This window comes from Scyliorhinus torazame, chromosome 19, assembly GCF_047496885.1.
Source record: "Scyliorhinus torazame isolate Kashiwa2021f chromosome 19, sScyTor2.1, whole genome shotgun sequence".
NCBI classification, from domain to species: domain Eukaryota; kingdom Metazoa; phylum Chordata; class Chondrichthyes; order Carcharhiniformes; family Scyliorhinidae; genus Scyliorhinus; species Scyliorhinus torazame.
In genome coordinates, this window is record NC_092725.1 from 53,349,212 (window position 1) to 53,371,836 (window position 22,625).

General features: G+C 52.2%; 1 protein-coding gene across 3 annotated transcripts in view; it reads left to right on the forward strand.

Annotated features, from left to right (window-relative positions):
• The window catches only part of svopl (SVOP-like), a 180,152-nt gene that overhangs the window by 55,047 nt on the left and 102,480 nt on the right, over nucleotides 1-22,625 (forward strand). The window contains exon 1 of one of the 3 annotated variants that reach the window (XM_072484284.1): nucleotides 10,398-10,644. The exons of the other annotated variants lie outside the window; for them this stretch is intronic. Within the exon in view, the coding sequence (XP_072340385.1) occupies nucleotides 10,452-10,644 (193 nt within the window). The 5' untranslated portion in view covers nucleotides 10,398-10,451. Of the gene's footprint in view, nucleotides 1-10,397; nucleotides 10,645-22,625 lie in introns of those variants that run through there. 3 annotated transcript variants of the gene reach the window in all.

Sequence of the window (22,625 nt, forward strand, 5' to 3'; positions counted from 1 at the left end):
CGCCCCCCCTTGCCGCGCCCCCCCTTGCCGCGCCCCCCCTTGCCGCGCCCCCCCTTGCCGCGCCCCCCCCTGCCGCGCCCCCCCCCGCCGCGCCCCCCCCTGCCGCGCCCCCCCTTGCCGCGCCCCCGTCCCCCTTGCCACGCCCCCCCCCGTCCCCCGTCGGCATCCCCCTTGGCGTCCCCCGTCCCCCGTCCCCCCTCGGCGCCCCGTCCCCCGTCCCCCCTCGGCGCCCCGTCCCCCGTTGGCGCCCCGTACCCCGTCCCCCCTCGGCGCCCCGTACCCCGTCCCCCGTCCCCCCTCGGCGCCCCGTACCCCGTCCCCCGTCCCCCCTCGGCGCCCCGTCCCCCCTCGGCGCCCCGTACCCCGTCCCCCCTCGGCGCCCCGTACCCCGTCCCCCCTCGGCGCCCCGTACCCCGTCCCCCCCTCGGCGCCCCGTACCCCGTCCCCCCTCGGCGCCCCGTACCCCGTCCCCCCTCGGCGCCCCGTACCCCGTCCCCCCTCGGCGCCCCGTACCCCGTCCCCCCTCGGCGCCCCGTACCCCGTCCCCCCTCGGCGCCCCGTACCCCGTCCCCCCTCGGCGCCCCGTACCCCGTCCCCCCTCGGCGCCCCGTACCCCGTCCCCCCTCGGCGCCCCGTACCCCGTCCCCCCTCGGCGCCCCGTACCCCGTCCCCCCTCGGCGCCCCGTACCCAGTCCCCCCTCGGCGCCCCGTACCCCGTCCCCCCTCGGCGCCCCGTACCCCGTCCAGCTTCACACCCTGTACCACATTGGCCTTCACACCCCATCCACCTTCACATCCCTTAACACCCTGTCCCCCATCCACCGGCGCACCCCGTCCACCTTCGCCCCCCCGTTCCCCCGTCCACCTTCGCCCCCCCGTCCCCCGTCCACCTTCGCCCCCCCGTCCCCCGTCCACCTTCGCCCCCCCGTCCCCCGTCCCCCTTCGCCCCCCCGTCCCCCGTCCCCCTTCGCCTCCCCCGTCCCCCTTCGCCTCCCCCGTCCCCCTTCGCCCCCCCCGTCCCCCTTCGCCCCCCCCGTCCCCCTTCGCCCACCCCGTCCACCTTCGCTCCCCCCGTACCCCGTCCACCTTCGCCCCCCCCCGTACCCCGTCCACCTTCGCCCCCCCCGTACCCCGTCCACCTTCGCAAACTCCTCACCCTCACACGGACAAACTGTACCTTATTCAAGCTCCCTACACTCTCATACACTGTACCCCAACCACGTCCCCACACTTACACACACACACAGACCCTGTTTCCCATCCGACTCCTACCCTCTCTCGCACACACACACACTATACCCCAACAAAGTCCTCACACACTCACGCACAGATGAATGCAGGATTTTAGATATATTGGCTTATATTGTTTGGTGAGGTACAGGATAAAAGCCAGGGTTAGGGTGTGTTTGACTGCTGTAGTCACGTTTTAAAAGAACCATAGAATCTTGGTTTGAAAGACAACAAAGCCTGTCGGAGCCTGAGGTGCAACTAAGCATCGGAAAAGCTTGGGCTAATGCAGTTTTGTTTTGATTAAGGAGATTTCCCTGGGCGTTAATTCATTTTCAGCTTGGTGTGATTTGTTGTGGCTGGGTGGAGCTAGAACCTTTTGAGAAAGCATCTTCAGTTCAGTTCTGATCTGGCTGGAGCTGTGTCCACAGTGAAACAGTTCTGCTTCACTGTAAGTTAGTTAAAACAGAGTAACTGTATTTAAAGCAGTGCAGACTTGTCAGAGGACAAGGGGGAGCAAAAACGAGTCAGTTGAAACAGTTTTTGAAGACTTATAGCCAGAGTTTCTGCAGAGTTTAGACCGGAATCCGATCAGTTCTGTGAAGCAGTGCCAAGGAATCTCTTTCTCAAAGAATAACTTTAAAGCAGATATTCCTCTGGGCCATTGGTATTCAAGCTGGACCGAGCTGAGATGGTCTATTTTCTTGTTGTTCAAGTGAGAACAAAACAGCAATTAAGGGTATTATATTCGATGTATTGAGTAGTATTGTTTAAGGGGTAATTGTAAAATTATTTCTGGAGTGATATTAAAAATTGTAATATTGCGCTGGTCATAAAGTTTGTTTAATATACCATATCCCTATTTCTTTGTGCAATCACTCCGAGCAAAGTATCCTTTCCACAGTCTTACAAAATTAATATAAAATATAGGGGTTTCTGTCCAGTACCCTAGCCACTGCTGGGGTCTGGTCTGGGATTGTAATAGTACCCCATCTAACTCCCGACTCACACACTGTACCCCATCTAACTCCCCACTCACATACACTGTACCCCATTTAACTCCCCATTCACTCACTGTACCCCATCTAACTCCCCACTCACTCACTGTACCACATCTAACTCCCCACTCACACACACTGTACCCCATCTAACTCCCCACTCTCACACTGTACCCCATCTAACTCCCCACTCACTCACACACTGAACAAAGAACAAAGAAATGTACAGCACAGGAACAGGCCCTTCGGCCCTCCAACCCGTACCGACCATGCTGCCCGACTAAACTACAATCTTCTACACTTCCTGGGTCCGTATCCCTCTATTCCCATCCTATTCATGTATTTGTCAAGATGCCCTTTAAATGTCACTATCGTCCCTGCTTCCACCACCTCCTCCGGTAGCGAGTTCCAGGCACCCACTACCCTCTGCGTAAAAAAACTTGCCTCGTACATCTACTCTAAACCTTGCCCCTCTCACCTTAAACCTATGCCCCCTAGTAATTGACCCCTCTACCCTGGGGAAAAACCTCTGACTATCCACTCTGTCTATGCCCCTCATAATTTTGTAGACCTCTATCAGGTCGCCCCTCAACCTCCTTCGTTCCAGTGAGAACAAACAGAGTTTATTCAACCGCTCCTCATAGCTAATGCCCTCCATACCAGGCAACATTCTGGTAAATCTCTTCTGCACCCTCTCTAAAGCCTCCACATCCTTCTGGTAGTGTGGCGACCAGAATTGAACACTATACTCCAAGTGTGGCCTAACTAAGGTTCTATACAGCTGCAACATGACTTGCCAATTCTTATACTCAATGCCCCGGCCAATGAAGGCAAGCATGCCGTATGCCTTCTTGACTACCTTCTCCACCTGTGTTGCCCCTTTCAATGACCTGTGGACCTGTACTCCTAGATCTCTTTGACTTTCAATACTCTTGAGGGTTCTACCATTCACTGTATATTACCTACCTGCATTAGACCTTCCAAAATGCATTACCTCCGGATTACATTTCACATTTGTCCGGATTAAACTCCATCTGCCATCTCTCCGCCCAAGTCTCCAAACAATCTAAATCCTGCTGTATCCTCTGACAGTCCTCATCGCTATCCGCAATTCCACCAACCTTTGTGTCGTCTGCAAACTTACTAATCAGACCAGTTACATTTTCCTCCAAATCATTTATATATATATATATACTACAAAGAGCAAAGGTCCCAGCACTGATCCCTGTGGAACACCACTGGTCACAGCCCTCCAATTAGAAAAGCATCCTTCCATTGCTACTCTCTGCCTTCTATGACCTAGCCAGTTCTGTATCCACCTTGCCAGCTCCCCCCTGATCCCGTGTGACTTCACCTTTTGTACTCGTCTACCATGAGGGACCTTGCCAAAGGCCTTACTGAAGTCCATATAGACAACATCCACTGCCCTACCTGCATCCATCATCTTAGTGACCTCCTCGAAAAACTCTATCAAGTTAGTGAGACACGACCTCCCCTTCACAAAACCATGCTGCCTCTCACTAATACGTCCATTTGCTTCCAAATGGGAGTAGATCCTGTCTCGAAGAATTCTCTCCAGTAATTTCCCTACCACTGAAGTAAGGCTCACCGGCCTGTAGTTCCCTGGATTATCCTTGCTACCCTTCTTAAACAGAGGAACAACATTGGCTATTCTCCAGTCCTCCGGGACATCCCCTGAAGACAGTGAGGATCCAAAGATTTCTGTCAAGGCCTCAGCAATTTCCTCTCCAGCCTCCTTCAGTATTCTGGGGTAGATCCCATCAGGCCCTGGGGACTTATCTACCTTAATATTTTTTAAGACACCCAACACCTCGTCTTTTTGGATCTCAATGTGACCCAGGCTATCTACACACCCTTCTCCAGACTCAACATCTACCAATTTTTTCTCTTTGGTGAATACCGATGAGAAGCATTCATTTAGTACCTCGCCCATTTCCTCTGGCTCCACACACAGATTCCCTTTCCTATCCAAAGTGGGCCAACCCTTTCCCTGGCTACCCTCTTGCTTTTTATGTACGTGTAAAAAGCCTTGGGATTCTCCTTAACCCTATTTGCCAATGACTTTTCGTGACCCCTTCTAGCCCTCCTGACTCCTTGCTTTAGTTCCTTCCTACTTTGCTTATATTCCACGCAGGCTTTGTCTGTTCCCAGCCTTTTAGCCCTGACAAATGCCTCCTTTTTCTTTTTGACGAGGCCTACAATATCTCTCGTTATCCAAGGTTCCCGAAAATTGCCGTATTTATCCTTCTTCCTCACAGGAACATGCCGGTCCTGAATTCCTTTCAACTGACACTTGAAAGCCTCCCACACGTCAGATGTTGATTTGCCCTCAAACATCCGCCCCCAATCTATGTTCTTCAGTTCCCGCCTAATATTGTTAGAAATAGCCTTCCCCCAATTTAGCACATTCATCCTAGGACCACTCTTATCCTTGTCCACCAGTACTTTAAAACTTACTGAATTGTGGTCACTGTTACCGAAATGCTCCCCTACTGAAACATCTACCACCTGGCCGGGCTCATTCCCCAATACCAGGTCCAGTACCGCCCCTTCCCTAGTTGGACTGTCTGCATATTGTTTTAAGAAGCCCTCCTGGATGCTCCATACAAACTCCGCCCCGTCTAAGCCCCTGGCACTAAGTGAGTCCCAGTCAATATTGGGGAAGTTGAAGTCTCCCATCACCACAACAATGTTGTTTTTACTCTTTTCCAAAATCTGTCTACCTATCTGCTCCTCTATCTCCCGCTGGCTGTTGGGAGGCCTGTAGTAAACCCCCAACATTGTGACTGCACCCTTCTTATTCCTGATCTCTACCCATATAGCCTCACTGCCCTCTGAGGTGTCCTCCCGCAGTACAGCTGTGATATTCTCCCGAACCAGTAGCGCAACTCCGCCTCCCCTTTTACATCCCCCTCTATCCCTCCTGAAACATCTAAATCCTGGAACGTTTAGCTGCCAATCCTGCCCTTCCCTCAACCAGGTCTCTGTAATGGCAACAACATCATAGTTCCAAGTACTAATCCAAGCTCATCTGCCTTACCCGTAATAGTTCTTGCATTAAAACATATGCACTTCAGGTCACCAGACCCGCTGTGTTCAGCAACTTCTCCCTGTCTGCTCTGCCTCAGAGCCCCACTGTCCCTATTCCCTAGTTCTCCCTCAATGCTCTCACCTTCTGACCTATTGCTCCCGTGCCCACCCCCCTGCCATACTAGTTTAAACCCTCCCGTGTGACACTAGCAAACCTCGCGGCCAGGATATTTATGCCTCTCCGGTTTAGATGCAACCCGTCCTTCTTATATAGGTCACACCTGCCCCGGAAGAGCTCCCAGTGGTCCAGATAACGGAAACCCTCCCTCCTACACCAGCTGTTTAGCCACGTGTTTAGCTGCTCTATCTTCCTATTTCTAGCCTCACTGGCACGTGGCACAGGGAGTAATCCCGAGATTACAACCTTAGAGGGCCTGTCTTTTAACTTTCGGCCTAGCTCCCTGAACTCCTGCTGCAGGACCTCTTGCCCCTTCCTGCCTATGTCGTTAGTACCAATATGTACAATGACCTCTGCCTGTTTGCCCTCCACCTTCAGGATGCCCTCTACCCGTTCGGAGACATCCTGGACCCTGGCACCAGGGAGGCAACACACCATCCTGGAGTCTCTTTCACGTCCACAGAAGCGCCTATCTGGGCCCCTGACTATAGAGTCCCCTATTACTATTGCTCTCCTGCGCTTTGACCCTCCCTTCTGAACATCAGAGCCAGCCGTGGTGCCACTGCTCTGGCTGCTGCTGTTTTCCCCTGATAGGCTATCCCCCCCGACAGTATCCAAAGGGGTATACCTGTTCGAGAGGGGGACAACCACAGGGGATTCCTGCACTGACTGCCTGCCCTTTCTGGTGGTCACCCATTTCTCTGCCTGCACCTTGGGTGTGACCACATTTACATAACTGCGATCTATGACATTTTCCGCCACCTGCATGCTCCTAAGTGCATCCAATTGCTGCTCCAACCGAACCATGCGGTCTGTGAGGAGCTCCAGTTGGGTGCACTTTCTGCAGATGAAGCCATCCGGGACGCTGGAAGCCTCCGGACCTGCCACATCTCAGTCAGAGCACTGCACTGCACTGTACCCCATCTAACTCCCCACTCACTCACACATTGTACCCCATCAAACTCCCCACTCGCACGGACACTGTACCCCATCTAACTCCCCACTCAGACACACACTGTACACCATCCAAACGCACACCACTCGTGGGCGGGATAGTAGCATAGTGGTTAGCACTAATGCTTCACAGCTCCTGGGTCCCAGCTTCGATTCCCGGCTTACGTCACTGTCTGTGTGGAGTCTGCACATTCTTCCAGTGTCTGCGTGGGTTTCCTCTGGTTTTCTCCCACAGTCCAAAGATGACCAGGTTAGGTGGATTGGCCATGCTAAATTGCTCTTACGTTATGTGGGTGTTCCTGGGTTGCGGGGATAGGGTGGAGGTGTGCACTTGAGTGGTTGCCCATTCCAAGGGCTGGTGCAGTCTCAATGGGCCGAATGGCCTCCTTCGGCACTGTGACGCACACACTCACATCAAACTCCCAAACCTCACACCCAAACTGTACCCCATCCCACTCCAAAACCTCACACCCAAACTGTACCCCATCCCACTCCCAAACCTCACATCCAAACTGTACCCCATCCCACTCCCAAACCTCACATCCAAACTGTACCCCATCCAATTTCCAAACCTCAGTGCCCCATCCAATTTCCAAACCTCAGTGCCCCATCCAATTCACCATCCTCACACCCAAACTGTACCCCATCCAATTCCCAAACCTCACACCCAATCTGTACCCCATCCAATTCCCAAACCTCACACCCAAACTGTACCTCATCCAATTCATCATCCTCACACCCAAACTGTGCCCCATCCAATTCCCAAACCTCACACCCAAACTGTATCCCATCCAACTCCCAAACCTCACACACAAACTGTACCCCATCCAATTCACCATCCTCACACCCAAACTGTTCCCCATCCCACTCCCAAACCTCACATCCAAACTGTACCCCATCCAATTTCCAAACCTCACACACAAACTGTACCCCATCCAATTCACCATCCTCACACCCAAACTGTACCCCATCCAATTCCCAAACCTCACAGTGCCCCATCCAATTCACCATCCTCACACCCAAACTGTACCCCATCCAATTCCCAAACCTCACACCCAAACTGTACCCCATCCAATTCCCAAACCTCACACCCAAACTGTACCCCATCCAATTCCCAAACTTCACACCCAAACTGTACCTCATCCAATTCCCAAACCTCACACCCAAACTGTACCCCATCCAATTCACCATCCTCACACCCAAACTGTACCCCATCCAATTCATCATCCTCACACCCAAACTGTACCCCATCCAATTCCCAAACCTCACACCCAAACTGTATCCCATCCAACTCCCAAACCTCACACACAAACTGTACCCCATCCAATTCACCATCCTCACACCCAAACTGTTCCCCATCCCACTCCCAAACCTCACACACAAACTGTACCCCATCCAATTTCCAAACCTCAGTGCCCCATCCAATTCACCATCCTCACACCCAAACTGTACCTCATCCAATTCCCAAACCTCACACCCAAACTGTACCTCATCCAATTCCCAAACCTCACACCCAAACTGTACCCCCATCCAATTCAGCATTCTCACACACAAACTGTACCCCATCAAACTCCCAAACCTCACACGCATTGTACCCCACCCAACTCCCAAACCTCACACACAAACTGTACCCCATCCCACTCCCAAACCTCACATCCAAACTGTACCCCATCCAATTCCCAAACCTCACACCCAAACTGTACCCCCATCCAATTCAGCATTCTCACACACAAACTGTACCCCATCAAACTCCCAAACCTCACACGCATTGTACCCCACCCAACTCCCAAACCTCACACACAAACTGTACCCCATCCCACTCCCAAACCTCACATCCAAACTGTACCCCATCCAATTCCCAAACCTCACACCCAAACTGTACCTCATCCAATTCTCAAACCTCACACCCAAACTGTACCCCATCCAATTCCCAAACCTCACACCCAAACTGTACCTCATCCAATTCCCAAACCTCACACACAAACTGTACCCCATCAAACTCCCAAACCTCACACGCATTGTACCCCACCCAACTCCAAAACCTCACACACAAACTGTACCCCATCCCACTCCCAAAACCTCACATCCAAACTGTACCCCATCCAATTCCCAAACCTCACACCCAAACTGTACCTCATCCAATTCCCAAACCTCACACACAAACTGTACCCCATCAAACTCCCAAACCTCACACGCATTGTACCCCACCCAACTCCCAAACCTCACACACAAACTGTACCCCATCCCACTCCCAAACCTCACATCCAAACTGTACCCCATCCAATTTCCAAACCTCACACACACAATGCCCCATCCAATTCACCATCCTCACACACAAACTGTACCCTTTCCAATTCCCAAACCTCACATACAAATTGTACCCCTTCACATACTGTACCCCATCCAACTTGTCACCCTCAGACACTCAGTACCCCACCCAACTCCCCACCATCACAAACACACTCCACTCCATTCAACTACACACCCTCATGCACACATACACTGTACCACATCCAACCTCCCTCACTCGTACACGCAATGTACCCCATCCAACTCCCCACCCTCAAACGTGCACTGAACCTCATCCAGCTCTCCACCCTCACACACACACATACACTGTACCCCATCCAACTCCCTACCCTCACAGGCTTACCACATCCAATGTCCCACCCTCATATGCACTATACTCCATCCAGCTCCCTACCCTCAAACACGTACTGTACCTCATCCAACTCTCTCACACACCCGCTTACCTGCCAAACACCTTATTCTCTATTTCTCGTCGTAAGAAGTCTTACAACACCAGGTTAAAGTCCAACAGGTTTGTTTCAAACACTAGCTTTCGGAGCACTGCTCCTTCCTCAGGTGAATGGAGGAGCAGTGCTCCGAAAGCTAGTGATTTGAAACAAACCCGTTGGACTTTAACCTGGTGTTGTAAGACTTCTTACTGTGCTCACCCCAGGCCAACGCCAGCATCTCCACATCTTGGCTATTTCTCATCATCACACATACACACACACTGTCCCCCATCCAACTCCGCACCCTCACACACATACTGTGCCCCAGCCAACTCCCACACTCTCAAATATGCTCTTACCTATAAAATATCCCGTCCTCTATCTCTCTTCATCACGCACACATGCACAGTACCCCATTCAACTCCCCACCCTCTCTCACACTTTTCCCAATACAACTCCCCAGCATCTCTCACACAGACTGTACCACATCCAGCTTCCCACCCACTCAGGCATACTCTGACCCACCCAAATCCCCAGGCTCTCGCACACATTGTACCCCATCTAACACCCCAGCCTCTCTCACACAGTGTGTACCCCCACTCTCTCACACACATACTTTGTCCCCCATCCAACTCCATACTATCTCACACACATTGTACCACATCCAACTCCTTAGCTTATTCCCACACACAAAAATACACCAACTACCGCCCCCTCCCACACCTCCACCCATAATTGCTTACCTGGCATGAGGTATATCACACCCTCTACTGACTCACTCTGCAGTTGAGTGCTCCAACCAGCTGTGGGCATGGCACAGCAGTCTGAATTTGGAATGTGGAGCCTTTCATCTTCTCTGTAATGAATTCCTGACTTGACTAACCTTGGCCTGAGATCCACTAGCGAAGCACAGACTGCCCACCCTCGGGTCTCCGGCCTCTTTGAGAACAAATGAACATGACTGATGATTGGAACTTCCACTCCGCATTCTCACCCACCCTCGATAGTCCATCGAACTCTGGCTAGGAGCGTCTGCTCACAGTCATTGAGCCGGAGGCTAAGATGTAGACACTTGTGTCGCATCAGGGAGGGTGAGCCTTGCCTGAATGCTTCGTGCCAGGAGGCGGTCACACCCCATAGGTTAGGTCCTGCTGATTGTGAGGGTGGTCAGGGACAAGGGGGTGTAATTTGCAGCTGAGGCAGGTAGGGGGAACCAGTGGGTATGAGCATCAACCTCTTCCATCGTCCTGCAAGTCTGAGGTTTTTGAACAGCAGCAAGCTTGCTGACCAGAGCAGTCATCACTGATGTTCTGTGAAGCAATCCAGCAATTCCACCTGGACTTCCCCCTTTCTGGCTGTCACACTCTTGTGAAGAGTAGAACTGCCACAGACAGCCAATCAGCATTTCACTGCGCTGCTTACTCTGAGAGGCACCCGGGGGATAATATGGAGATGTCGAAGCAGCGATATCAGGAGTTCAGCAACTGTAAGACTCGAGGTAATTGTAAACGCAAAGCACGGTTGCCAAGTATAGATTCACCTGTTCCACAATGGTCTCAGGGATTTGAAGTCGAAGAGAGCGTGTATTGGCCAGGCTGAGGGCGAGACTGGCGCCCAGCTTTGTCGAAGACCCAGAGAGTCAGTCGAGGGACGAGGGGGGGGGGGGGGGGGGGGGAGAGAATAGGCGACAAGATGGTTTATGAAGGAATGGCAACTGCGGGGCGGGGGCGGGGGCGGGGGGGGGGGGGGGGGGGGCAAGCAAATCGACCACCTGTACACCACTGAAAATACGCTGAGAGGAAATTAAACTGGTTGTACTTTGGGGAACAGCTGACACACCACCCACCAGGCTTCAGAAGCCCCCGAGAGGGCGTTAGATCCGCCACTGACGTTGCGCCTCTTGTTTGTTTTGAAAGCAGTTCAGGTGCTGCTGGAGGCGAGGTCGTGTTTCCTTGCAACCCTCCTGACAGGAGCACAAAATCATATTTCAAGGTTGGACACATTACAACCGTTTAAGTTTAATTGAGCTCCCACCCCTCAGCAAGAAGCACGGATTTCTTGAACAGCAAAGCTGATTGAAGAATGAGCTCCAGCCGGATTTTACGCCGTCAACTCACCAGTTTGTAAAGAATAAAGCACCAATTCATACAATTGGGGCACCCCTCGGCTTGCTTAATCACACGCCTCAACTCACACCGCACTTTGTTCTTCAGGTAGTTGCACCATCTTTGCTCGGTGACCCGCTCAGCATTTTACCAGTAATCTGGGTCCCGCTCCTCCGCCATCCTTCCCTTGAGGGTTGGGCGTGCAGATGGAACAAGCCTCTCGCTTGTTCATTTCCTTTCCCTTGTCGGAGTGGGACAGCCTTTCTCCCGCCACCTGCCGCGGGCAAGATTGCAAGCTGCGAGGAGGTGGGAAATCAGAGCTGGCCGTCTCTCTCTAGTTGGCCTGACCTAATTTCCGAATAACTCTGGTAATCTGTCTGCAGCCCAGGACGCCGACAGTGTCTGGTTTGCTTTCTAAAACATTGCACAAACTCCATGGCAGAGAATTAACGGCGACATTGATTCCTGTGATTTGTTTCCCCCTCATTACTCCCCGTGCCTTGTCACAAACAGTGGCACATTACGACCCGATCGTTCATGTGGGACCTTTTGTTTACAGGGTCTATTCTCAGGGGCTGGTTTAGCACACTGGGCTAAATAGCTGGCTTTTAAAACAGACCAAGGCAGGCCAGCAGCACGCTTCAATTCCCGTACCAGCCTCCCCGAACAGGCGCCGGAATGTGGTGACTAGGGGCTTTTCACAGTAACTTCATTGAAGCCTATGTGACAATAAGCGATTTTCATTTCAGGTGGTGGGGGCAGCTAGTAAGACCGGCATTTGTTGCCCATCTCTGATTGCCCCTAGGTAGGTGGTGATCTTGAACCGATGTAGTTTGGTGCTGGGGAGGAAGTGGCAAGAATTTAAGTTGTGTGCTTGACTTGGAAATGGTGGTGGTCTGCACCGTACATCCCCACCCCTTCACCTTTGAGGTGATAGTCACCTTTCCCAGCTGGGCCCCCATTATAAGGCTTCAAAGTTTCCGTGACTACTTCTCTATTTTTTAAAAATTCCAATTAAGGGGCAATTTAGCACGGCCAGTCCACCTGCCCTTATACATCTTCTGGGTGGTGGGGGTGAGAGCCATGCAGACACGGGGAGAATGTCCAAACTCCACACCGAGAGTGACCACGGGACTGGGATTGAACCTGTGTCTTCAGCACCATGAGGCAGCAGTGCTAACCACTGTGCCGCCCGTGTGACATCTTTTTAAAGAAACTTTCCTTTCCCCTTTGGGTTTCTGGAGCAGGAATGAAGCCTCGAGCATCATCCATTGAGCATGTGCACCATTACAAAAATATACTAGGATTTAAAGGGCCTCCGATGTTAACATTCAATCAGAGCTCTGTGGTAGCCAGTGGGTGTGAGGGAGAGGGGTGGGGAGAGGAGAGGAGGGAGGGAGAGCGAGAGGGAGGGAGGGAGGGGCTGGGGGTGTTTGTGACTCCCAGTTTGGGAAGTCCTGTGGTAGGGGTTGTAGGTTCAGACGGTGCTGCCAAAGAAGATCTGGCAAGTTGCCGCAGTGCATTTTGCTCATGGTACTCACTGTGGTCACAATGTCCTGCTGGAGAAGGGAGTAAATGTTTAACTTTATATCATGGAAGAATGATAGAATACCTACAGTACAGAAGGAGGCCATTCAGCCCATCGAGTCTGCACTGACCCTCTGAAAGAGCACCCTACCTACCCCCCCAGCTCTCCCTATCTCCATAACCCCACCTCATCTTTGGTCACGGGGCAATTTAGCATGGCCAATGCACCTAACTTGCATATCTTTGAACTGTGGGAAGAAACCGGAGCACCTGGAGGAAACCCGCGCGCACACGGGTATAAAGTGCAAACCACCTGCGTTTAAAAGCCTCCCCCATGGGTAACATAATAAACTAAACCTGAGACAGTTTTTTGAAGTCAGTAACCTGCTGTAACTGTGCTTCCTTAAACACTGGCTCCAGCCCAGGCCTTCAGATGTGTTCATTTCAACAATGATCTCGGCTCCGGTTGATGAGGTGCTTGACATGTCCTGTTTGACCTGCCCTTTGAGGATTGTTTGATTCATTGTCGAGCAGTGAATGTAAATGCCAGTTGTTATTTTTTTGGATGTTGTTTCTCAAGATTGTGGCACTCCACATAAAAAGAAAGAGTTGCCTTTCTATCGCGCCTTTCACCATCTCTGGACATGTAAAAGTGCTTTACAGCCAATGGAGTATTTTTGAGGGGCAGCCACTGAAGAGAACTGGATTTGGGCAGAGAAATAAGGCTCTACAACACCAGTCGATTTTAGAATTAACCTCCTCAATCTCAGAAAACGCGTTCTACATGAACCCACACAGATTTACGCTGGGTGCCATTTTGGTTCACACCGAACGACTGCTGGCAGCATGCAGATCAGGGAGATTATATCTTCAGTCAGTGTGCATCACTGATTTAATGTCAATGCTGCCATTTTAGAATACCCCATTTTAGCTAACGCCATTTCTTAACCTCTCAGAGCTGAGCACCTGGCCACCAGTGCTCCTGAAAGCAATCATAACCTCAATAAAGGTTAAATTGCTGGATTATTTCTTCTGGCTGTTGGTCGAATTTTATGTACCTTTGGAGACTATGTTCGTATAGTCGATTAAGAGTTCTGTGGCCGGTGCTGAATATTAAAATACTTTTTTGTGCCACACCAGACATTCACAAGCATTCAATCCCTCCACCACCGACGCACAGTACCAGCCGTGTACACCATCTACAAGATGCACTGCAGGAACTCACCAAGGTTCCTTGGGCAGCACCTTCCAAACCCACGACCACAACCATCTAGAAGGACAAGAGCAGCAGATACCTGGGAACCCCACCAGCTGAAGTTGCTGTGAAAATTCCCTAGTCGCCAAACTCCGGCACCTGTTCGGGTACACTGAGGGAGAATTCAGAATGTCCAATTTCCCCCAATAAGCACGTCTTTCGGGACTTGTGGGAGGAAACTGGAGCACCCGGAGGAAACCCACGCAGGCACGGGAGAACGTGCAAACTCCGCAGACTGTGATCCAAGTGAGAATCGAACTTGGGACCTGTGGTAAACCACTGTAAGGTAGGACCTGTACTACAGGTTCGCTGGTAGTCCCTGCCTGCTGGCTCCACCCAGTAGACAGAGTATAAATATGCATGTCCTCCCTTCAGCAGCCATTTCGCCAACTGCTGTGGGAGGCCACACATCTTAGAGCAATAAAGCCTCAGTTGCCTCAAGTACTTGGCTATGTGGTCCAGAACGGAGTTCTGGGGCCCAATCCCGACCACATGCACCCCCTCATGGAGCTTCCCCTCCCCCACTGCCCCAAAGCCCTCAAACGTTGCCTGGGGTTCTTCTCGTACTACGCCCAGTGGGTCCCAAACTACGCGGACAAGGCCTGCCCACTCATTCATTCCACCCATTTTCCCCTGACAGCCGAGGCACAGCAGGCCTTCACCTGTATCAGAGCCGATATTGCCAAGGCCGGGATGCACATAGACGAGACACTGCCCTTTCAAGTAGAGAGCGACGCATCGGATGTCACCCTAGCTGCCATCCTCAATCAAGCAGGCAGACCCGCGGCATTCTTTTCCCGCACCCTTCATGCCTCAGAAATTCGGCACTCATCCATCGGAAAAGAGGCCCAAGCTATCGTTGAAGCTGTGTGGCATTGGAGGCATTACCTGGCCGGCAGGTGATTCACTCTCCTCACTGACCAACGGTCGGTAGTCTTCATGTTCAATAACACACAGCGGGGCTAGATCAAAAACGATAAAATCTTGTGGTGGAGGATCGAGCTCTCCACCTATAATTACGAGATTTTGTATCGCCCCGGCAAACTCAACGAGCTCCCAGACGCCCTATCCCGAGGTACATGTGCCAGCGTACAAGTAGACCTACTCCGGCCCCTGCACGACAGCCTTTGTCACCCGGGAGTCACATGGTTGTACCATTTCATAAAGGCCCGCAAGCCCTACTCCATCGAGGAAGTCAGGGCAATCACTGCCAGGTCTGTGCGGAGTGCAAGCCGCACTTCTACCGGCCGGACCGTGCGCGCCTGGTGAAGGTCTCCCGCCCCCTTTGAACGCCTCAACGTGGATTTCAAAGGGCCCTTCCCCTCCACCGACCGAAACACGTATATTCTCATTGTGGTCGATGAGTACTCCAGGTTCCCCTTCGCCATCCCATGCCCCGACTTGACGTCTGCCATCATCATCAAAGCCCTAAACACTATCTTTGCTCTGTTCGGTTTCCCCGCCTATATCCACAGTGACAGGGGATCCTCATTCATGAGCGATGAGCTGCGTCAGTTCCTGCTCAGCAGGGGTATCGCCTCCAGCAGGACGACCAGCTATAACCCCAGGGGAAACGGGCAGGTAGAGAGGGAGAACGGGACGGTATGGAGGGCCGTCCAACTGGCCCCACGGTCCAGGAACCTCGCAGCCTCTCGTTGGCAGGAGGTCACCCCTGATGCACTCCACTCCATTCGGTCACAGCTGTGCACCGCTACAAACAACACACCCCATGAATGTCTTTTGGCCTTCCTCAGGAAGTCCACATCCGAGGTGTCGCTCCCGACTTGGCTCGCAGCTCCAGGACCAGCCCTGCTCCGTAGGCACGTCCGCCTCCACAAGGCGGACCCGTTAGTGGAAAGAGTGCAATTGCTCCATGCCAACCCCCAGTATGCCTACGTGGCGTACCCCGACGGCCGCCAAGATACTGTCTCCCTCAGGGATCTGGCACCAGCAGGTTCCACACACACACCCCTCTCCGGCCTGGCACCACCCTCCCCAGGCGCTCCCAGCATTAACCCCACCAGGACCATCCGTCCTTCCCCTGCCCACGCCTGAGGATGAAGAGGATTTCAGCACGCTCCCGGAGTCACCGAACATCAGGCCAGCATCGTCGCTCCCAACGGAACATCAAGGCACCAGACCGGTTAAATCTCTAACTGGCACCGGACTTCAAAAGCCATTTTTTTTCTGATCAAATACTGTAAATATAAATTCATTGCTGTATATAGTTCTCCACCACCCCCACCGGACTTGATTTTAACAGGGGGTGAATGTGGTAAACCATTGTTGCACCTGTATTAGGTGATGTAAGGTAGGACCTGTACTACAGGTTCACCGGTAGTCCCTGCCTGCTGGCTCCGCCCAGTAGGCGGAGTATAAATATGCGTGTCCTCCATTCAGCAGCCATTTCGCCAGCAGCTGTGGGAGGCCACACATCTTAGAGCAATAAAGCCTCAGTTGTAGCCAACTCTAGTCTTTGTTCAATTGATGGTGCCTCAGGACCCTGGAGCTGTGAAGCAGCAATGCTACCCATTGTGCTACCGTGCAGCCCATTTTTCAGAAAATGGATTTATAGGCTTAATTCTGTAACACAATGAGAAAAAAGTAAGTACTACTCTTGTGTGTGTGTGTGTGTGTGTTTGTAAATGCAACAGGCATGATTAAGCTCTTGTGTTGCAAGTGAACGTCTCATGTGAACTTGGCAGTTTTCATGGACTGAAAAGGGATTCCACTTCCTCAGTGGGCAGCTTACCCGCGGCCACAGGTTCCTTGTCACCCAGGTGACATTCTGGCAGTCGTTCTGATTCCTTCAGTCTGCACTAATCCTCTGCGCCAGCTGCATTCCACCCACTAAAAACTAACGGCTACTGGACGACAATGGTCATCTACTCATGACCCTGCCCCAGACTCAGGCTTATGCTTCCACAAGGGCCATTATAGAGCAAATCACCATCGGTGTCTTTTATTGATGCTAACCTGGACCATTCTGGAGGAGCCCTGCAGAGCTCAGCTGAGTGGATCTCAAGCCGTGTCAGACTGCAGAACCTGTTCATTGTCAGAGAACAGATCTTGGATTCACCTACTTGATGAGTTTAATAAGAACACAGGAGTCCAAACTGAGTAAAAATAAGAACAAAGTTTTATTTACAAACAGGATATTTACACTCCTTAGTAGACACGTACAGGGTACTTCTCCGGACGGTGTCTTGCTGACCGACCTTATATAACTGGGTACCCCGCCCCTGGTGGGGGAGCCCGTACTCTGCAAGGAGCATGGGGAAGATGAGCATTTCCACCCCGTGTGGGATATTAATGAGAAACAGCTGTAACTGGACACGAGGAGGAAGAGGAAGTAGAAGAACAGGATAAAGGCAGGAAGGCTACAATGTAGACAACCCTTTTGTGTCCAGGGCCGAAATAATCAATGAACGCATGTGTGACAGTAGTAACCTCAAGGTCAAAGTCCGATTCACCAGCAATCCCAAACTTTGCCTCTCGCTCAAAAGGAATGAAGAAGACATTCGATGGGTGAAGGAGGATATTAGATATGCAGATACCCTCATCACCAATCTCTCCAGCTCTGCAGTAGCCACGGCCTCGGTAGAGCCGCCTTGTGGTCAGCAGGCATGCCAAACCTCCTCCAGTCTGCTGCTCTTCCTGCTCTAAAGATTGTAAGAAGTCTTACAACACCAGGTTAAAGTCCAACAGGTTTGTTTCAAACACTAGTTTTCGGAGCACTGCTCCTTCCTCCGGTGAAGCATAAGGAGGAAGGAGTTGAGGAAGGAGCAGTGCTCCGAAAACTAGTGGCTCCTGGTTCGACTTGGATATGGGCTACGGCCCCTTTTATTTTCCCCAAACCAGGCTGGAATACATCTGGGTATCGTCCGAGCACCTCAGTCAACCCTTCAGAAACTGTTTGGAGGATGTGCTGCCATTGCAACCGCAAATGGCGCAACCAGTCCTGACCCAACAGGCTGGGCCCATGGCCACGATAAGTGGGAAACGCCCCTCCTGGCATCCATAAACAACAGGGGTCATTGTAGTTCCTGCAATGTCCAGTGGTTTCCCCCGTGTAGGTGGCCAACCTGGCTTGTGAGTCGGTTAATGCAAGGGTCTGTAAACCCTGCTTGATGCGGTCGAATGCCCTCTGGGCAATCACGGAGACCGCTGCGCCAGTGTCCAACTCCATCTCAAGCGGGTGACCATTGACCCGTACTGTCACCTTAATGGGGGCCACACGGGGAGCTGCCACACAATGCAGCTGCAGGCAGTCGTCCTCCGTCTCCACATCCTCAGGAGTAGTCGCCGCAGGTTCATCCACATGGAAGGTACGGCCCCTGGGCTGGTCCCAGTTTTGGTCGGAACGACGGCGCCTCTGGCGCCCCCAGGACCGGCGTCCGTGACGGGGTCGGCGCTTACAAGTTTGACACGGACATGACTCCTCATCCATTGGTTCTGGAGAAGGCTCCCTTTGGGGAGGAATGTCCGACGGCTACTGGCGTCGGTCCGGACGTTGCCTCGCCCAAGGTACCGCAGGAGCACGGGGGGACGTTTTCGGACGGAAGGGGTTGCGCCCCAAGGCATGCACTTCCATTCCCTGTAGCTCCTGCACTCCTCGTTCTGCGCTCTCTCAGGACAATACTATTTGAATTGCCTGTTGAAAAGTCAATGTTGGCTCAGCTAACAACTTTCTCTGGGTGGCCGCATTGTTAATACCGCAAACCAAACGGTCGCGTAACATTTCTGTCAAGGTCTCACCATAGTCACAGTACTTCGCAATCCTGTGTATCCTGGATAGAAAATCGGCACTGGATTCTCCAGGGGTCCTCTCAGCGGTATTAAACCGGTAACGCTGGACTATCGTGGACGGGGTTGGGTTAAAATGTTGCCCCAGTATATTCACAAGTTCATCAAATGTTTTTGTGTCCGGCGCAGCTGGGTACGTAAGGCTCCTAATCACCCCAAACGTATGTGGGCCGCAGGCGGTGAGCAATATGACCACCTGGCGCTCGTTTTCGGTGATATTGTTTGCCCGGAAATAGTAACGCATCCGTTGTGTGTACTGGTTCCAGCTTTCCAGCGCAGCATCAAAAACATCCAAACGTCCAGGATTCAAAGTAATAACATTTATTTGCAATCACATACATACATACATACATATATATATATATATATATATATATATATATATATAAAACAGCAGCAACTTCCCTTGCTGCACACTCCTTCCTGCTGGTCCCTAAACTGGCCAGCTGTATTTATACTTGGAGTTTACTAATGGTTTCTCCACCCCCCTCATTGAGGAACCTCATACTCCCACAGGATTGTGGGATTGTCATTAGTCCTCAGCCAATGGTAAGCAGGCAGGTTATAACAGTGCTGTACTACACGGCAGGTCTTGGCGCCCTGTCTGGTTTAGTCAATAGTATATCTTTTTTAAAGTTGACATGAGAAAGGATCCTTTTTTAAAGTTGACATGAGAAAACATGTTAAACACAACCCCTTTGCACAAACAATGAATTAAGCCCAGTTTAACAACGAAGCGGCTTGAAAAAGCTGGGCTAACCCCTGTATTCTGAGATTAACATTGGGTGCGACTTAATGGAAAAATTTCAGAGCGCCATTTTGGGTGCGAGTGGCCAGTGGTTTATCAATGGCTGCGTTGACGACAATGCCGAAAATGAACTCCCACGACACTCTCGCCATTACTGGCTCCCTCACCGTTTGATCTTCCCGACTCACGCCTCAGCTTCTCGCCACTAACAAGGGGGAGCTGCTTATAAACGCACTCAGACCGCTCACTCCCAGTCAGCACACCAGCATGGCAGCGCGCAGACCTGCTCCTCGCTTTGACAATGTCAACCTGGCCAGGCTTCTCGGCGCTGTGGGTGAGAGGCGGCCCACCCTGTTGCTCCAAGGAGGACCAGTTGCAGGAGGACGAGCAGCAGAGCCAGCAGTGCTGCCTGGCAGGCAGTGGCAGCAGCTGTCAGTTTGGGCAGCATAACCAGGTGGACCGCCGACCAATGTCGGAAGAAGACCATCTCCCCTGAGCTGCAAGGGTAAGTTACCACCTCTCTCCTGGCATCAGTTGCACCTGCCACCCCTTGAATTCCCAATCTCCAATCCCCACAAATTAATGGCTGACCCCTCACACCCACCCCACATCCGATCTTCGTGCTTGTTCCTCTGCAACCCATGGAACCCATCAGCACAACCCCTTTTGTCCATGTACGGTGCCCACCCATATTACCTGCTATAGCCCTCCCTATCAAGACCTATCAAGCATGTGTCTCACAATGCCCTCTCTTTATTACTGCAGGGGCAGATAGCCTATAATAAGCAGAAAAGGGTCAAGACAGGGGCTGGGATGTCAGAGACCTAAGTCCTCACCCTCCTATGAGGACTGAGCCCTGGAAATCACAGGGTTGACTGAGGAGAGAGCAGTCACCAACAGCGAGGTTGGCCTGCCCCACAGAGGTGAGGATCCACTTTCCTTCACCCAGATGATCTGTCCCAAGTGTGTTGTGTTATGCTTCTTCATGTAGCATAAGCTGCTTCCTTGATGTATGCGTTGACAAAGGAAGGTCCAGACTTTGTAATGAGTTCAATATGTTTATTGAACTATTAACACAGTTCTTAAATGAATTTGACTCTCCTGCTAATCTAACTGTAGTAACTCAGTCTAACTAAACCAGTCTGCTCTAAGCCATGTGCTGGGTGTGATGCTTCTGATCAACCCTGATGTACTGTCTAGTTGTGGGTCTGAGGAAAGAGACAGAGCATGTGTACCCTGTCCTTTTATATGGGTTGTGTAATGCTCCCTTGTGGTAATGCCACCTCTGGGTGTCCTGATTACCCATTGGTTGTGTCCTGTTGTAATGACCCATTGGTTGTATGTCTGTATGTCATGACATCTCTGGTGCTCCCTCTAGTGGTTCCTTAGTTGTAGTGTATTTACATTAACCCTTTGTGTTTATACAGTGATGCATATCACCACAAAGTGAGCTGTTCATGTCAGACAAAATGATCCTTCCCTCTCACTGACCACATGTCCATTGTCTCGAATGATCTCCATCTGATCAGACCGGGCCACCTGGAGTCGTTCCCCGCCCAGCCCCACCTCAGAACACCTTGGAGGAGAGCACCGAAGAGACCAACGAGATGCCACAGCTATCACCCCCACTTTCCGTCACACACCAAGGTTGGCGGCATTAGTGGACAGGCTTCGGGGGCTCAATCTGGTGAGCACCACACAGTTACTGATTCACGTCAGGTGAAGGCAGGAACATCAAGGTCAGCAGTCGGAGGTCTGCTGGATCCCAGGACTCAGCTGGGTCCCAGTCAAACGCCGAGCCTCTGGACAAGGTTCTCCCAGAGCTGATGCAGGTGATAGGACACAGCCATGACGTTCAGGAAGAGGTGTCAGCGACATCGTAGTGACTGCAAAGCTGATTGGAGGAGTCCCAAAGGTTTTGGGCACAGGAGATGTTGCCGACAATGAATGGCACTGAGGCCAATACTGATAGGGTGGCGGCCGCAAAACCTGGAGCATGACGTCTGCATCTTGAGTGGTGATGCCCAAGGCATGGCTCAGTCTGCGACGACCATGGCTGAGGGCCTCGACCATGTCCCAGATGCAGGTGGACATTGCAGAGGCACTGCAGAGTATGGTCGAATCACTGGGGAGCATTGCTATGAGCATCAACACCGTGCTGCAGACAATGGGGAGCCTCCAGGACTGGCAGCGCCAGATGACTCCGAGACCTCTGGAGCTCACTCCAGCTGCCCCTCTGTTCTATGGGGTCCCCCCGGGCACTACGGGCACCGTCAGGGAGGTGAAGTGCTGAAGGCCAACCTGAGACCTGCCATCAAGAAGGCGACTGCAGTCTCCAGTTCTTCTGAATCCCCCACTCCGCAAGGGCAGCGGGCAGAACAGGGTGGCATGGCGACACCCATGGCACCTGCAGGTTGGCTGGTGTCCTCCGAATCCAGGCCCTCCAGAGGACATCTGCCAAGGTCATCAAAGGCAACAGGGCGTGGAAAGCAGCAGCCTGCCTCCACCAATGATGTGCATCCTGGGGAAACACCTAGACATAGTGGCAGAGCACGAAAGATGAAGACTGAGGAAAGTGAGTGGGCACTTGGCCGGGGGGGGGGGTTCACTATCTGGAGCTAGGGGGAATGATAATATGAAACGTTCTCCATTAAAACATGTACTACCTGATACATGTGCAGTCTCTGTCACATTAATCTTCGCAGCGGGCCTGCCTGCACCTACCCCTTGTTGTATCCTCCCCGCTCCCTGGGCACAGTGGTCCAAGGTCACAAGTCCCCAATGCAGACCCCGCTCAGAGGATGGTTGTGAGCGCGCTGTCAGCAGACAGGAGTCAGACATCGGCATAAACTGCATATATTGACCCACTGAACGTGCCAACAAAGGCCAATCACCCTGGAGTGATGTTACACAGACCATTGGAGGGTGAAACAGTGTGGTTGGGGAGGGTGTGGTGCAAGGAATAGTGCAGGGAGAATTGGGGGGCAGGGGGATTGCGGGGAAGGGAGGGCAATGGGGGTATTGGGGGAAAAGAGGAT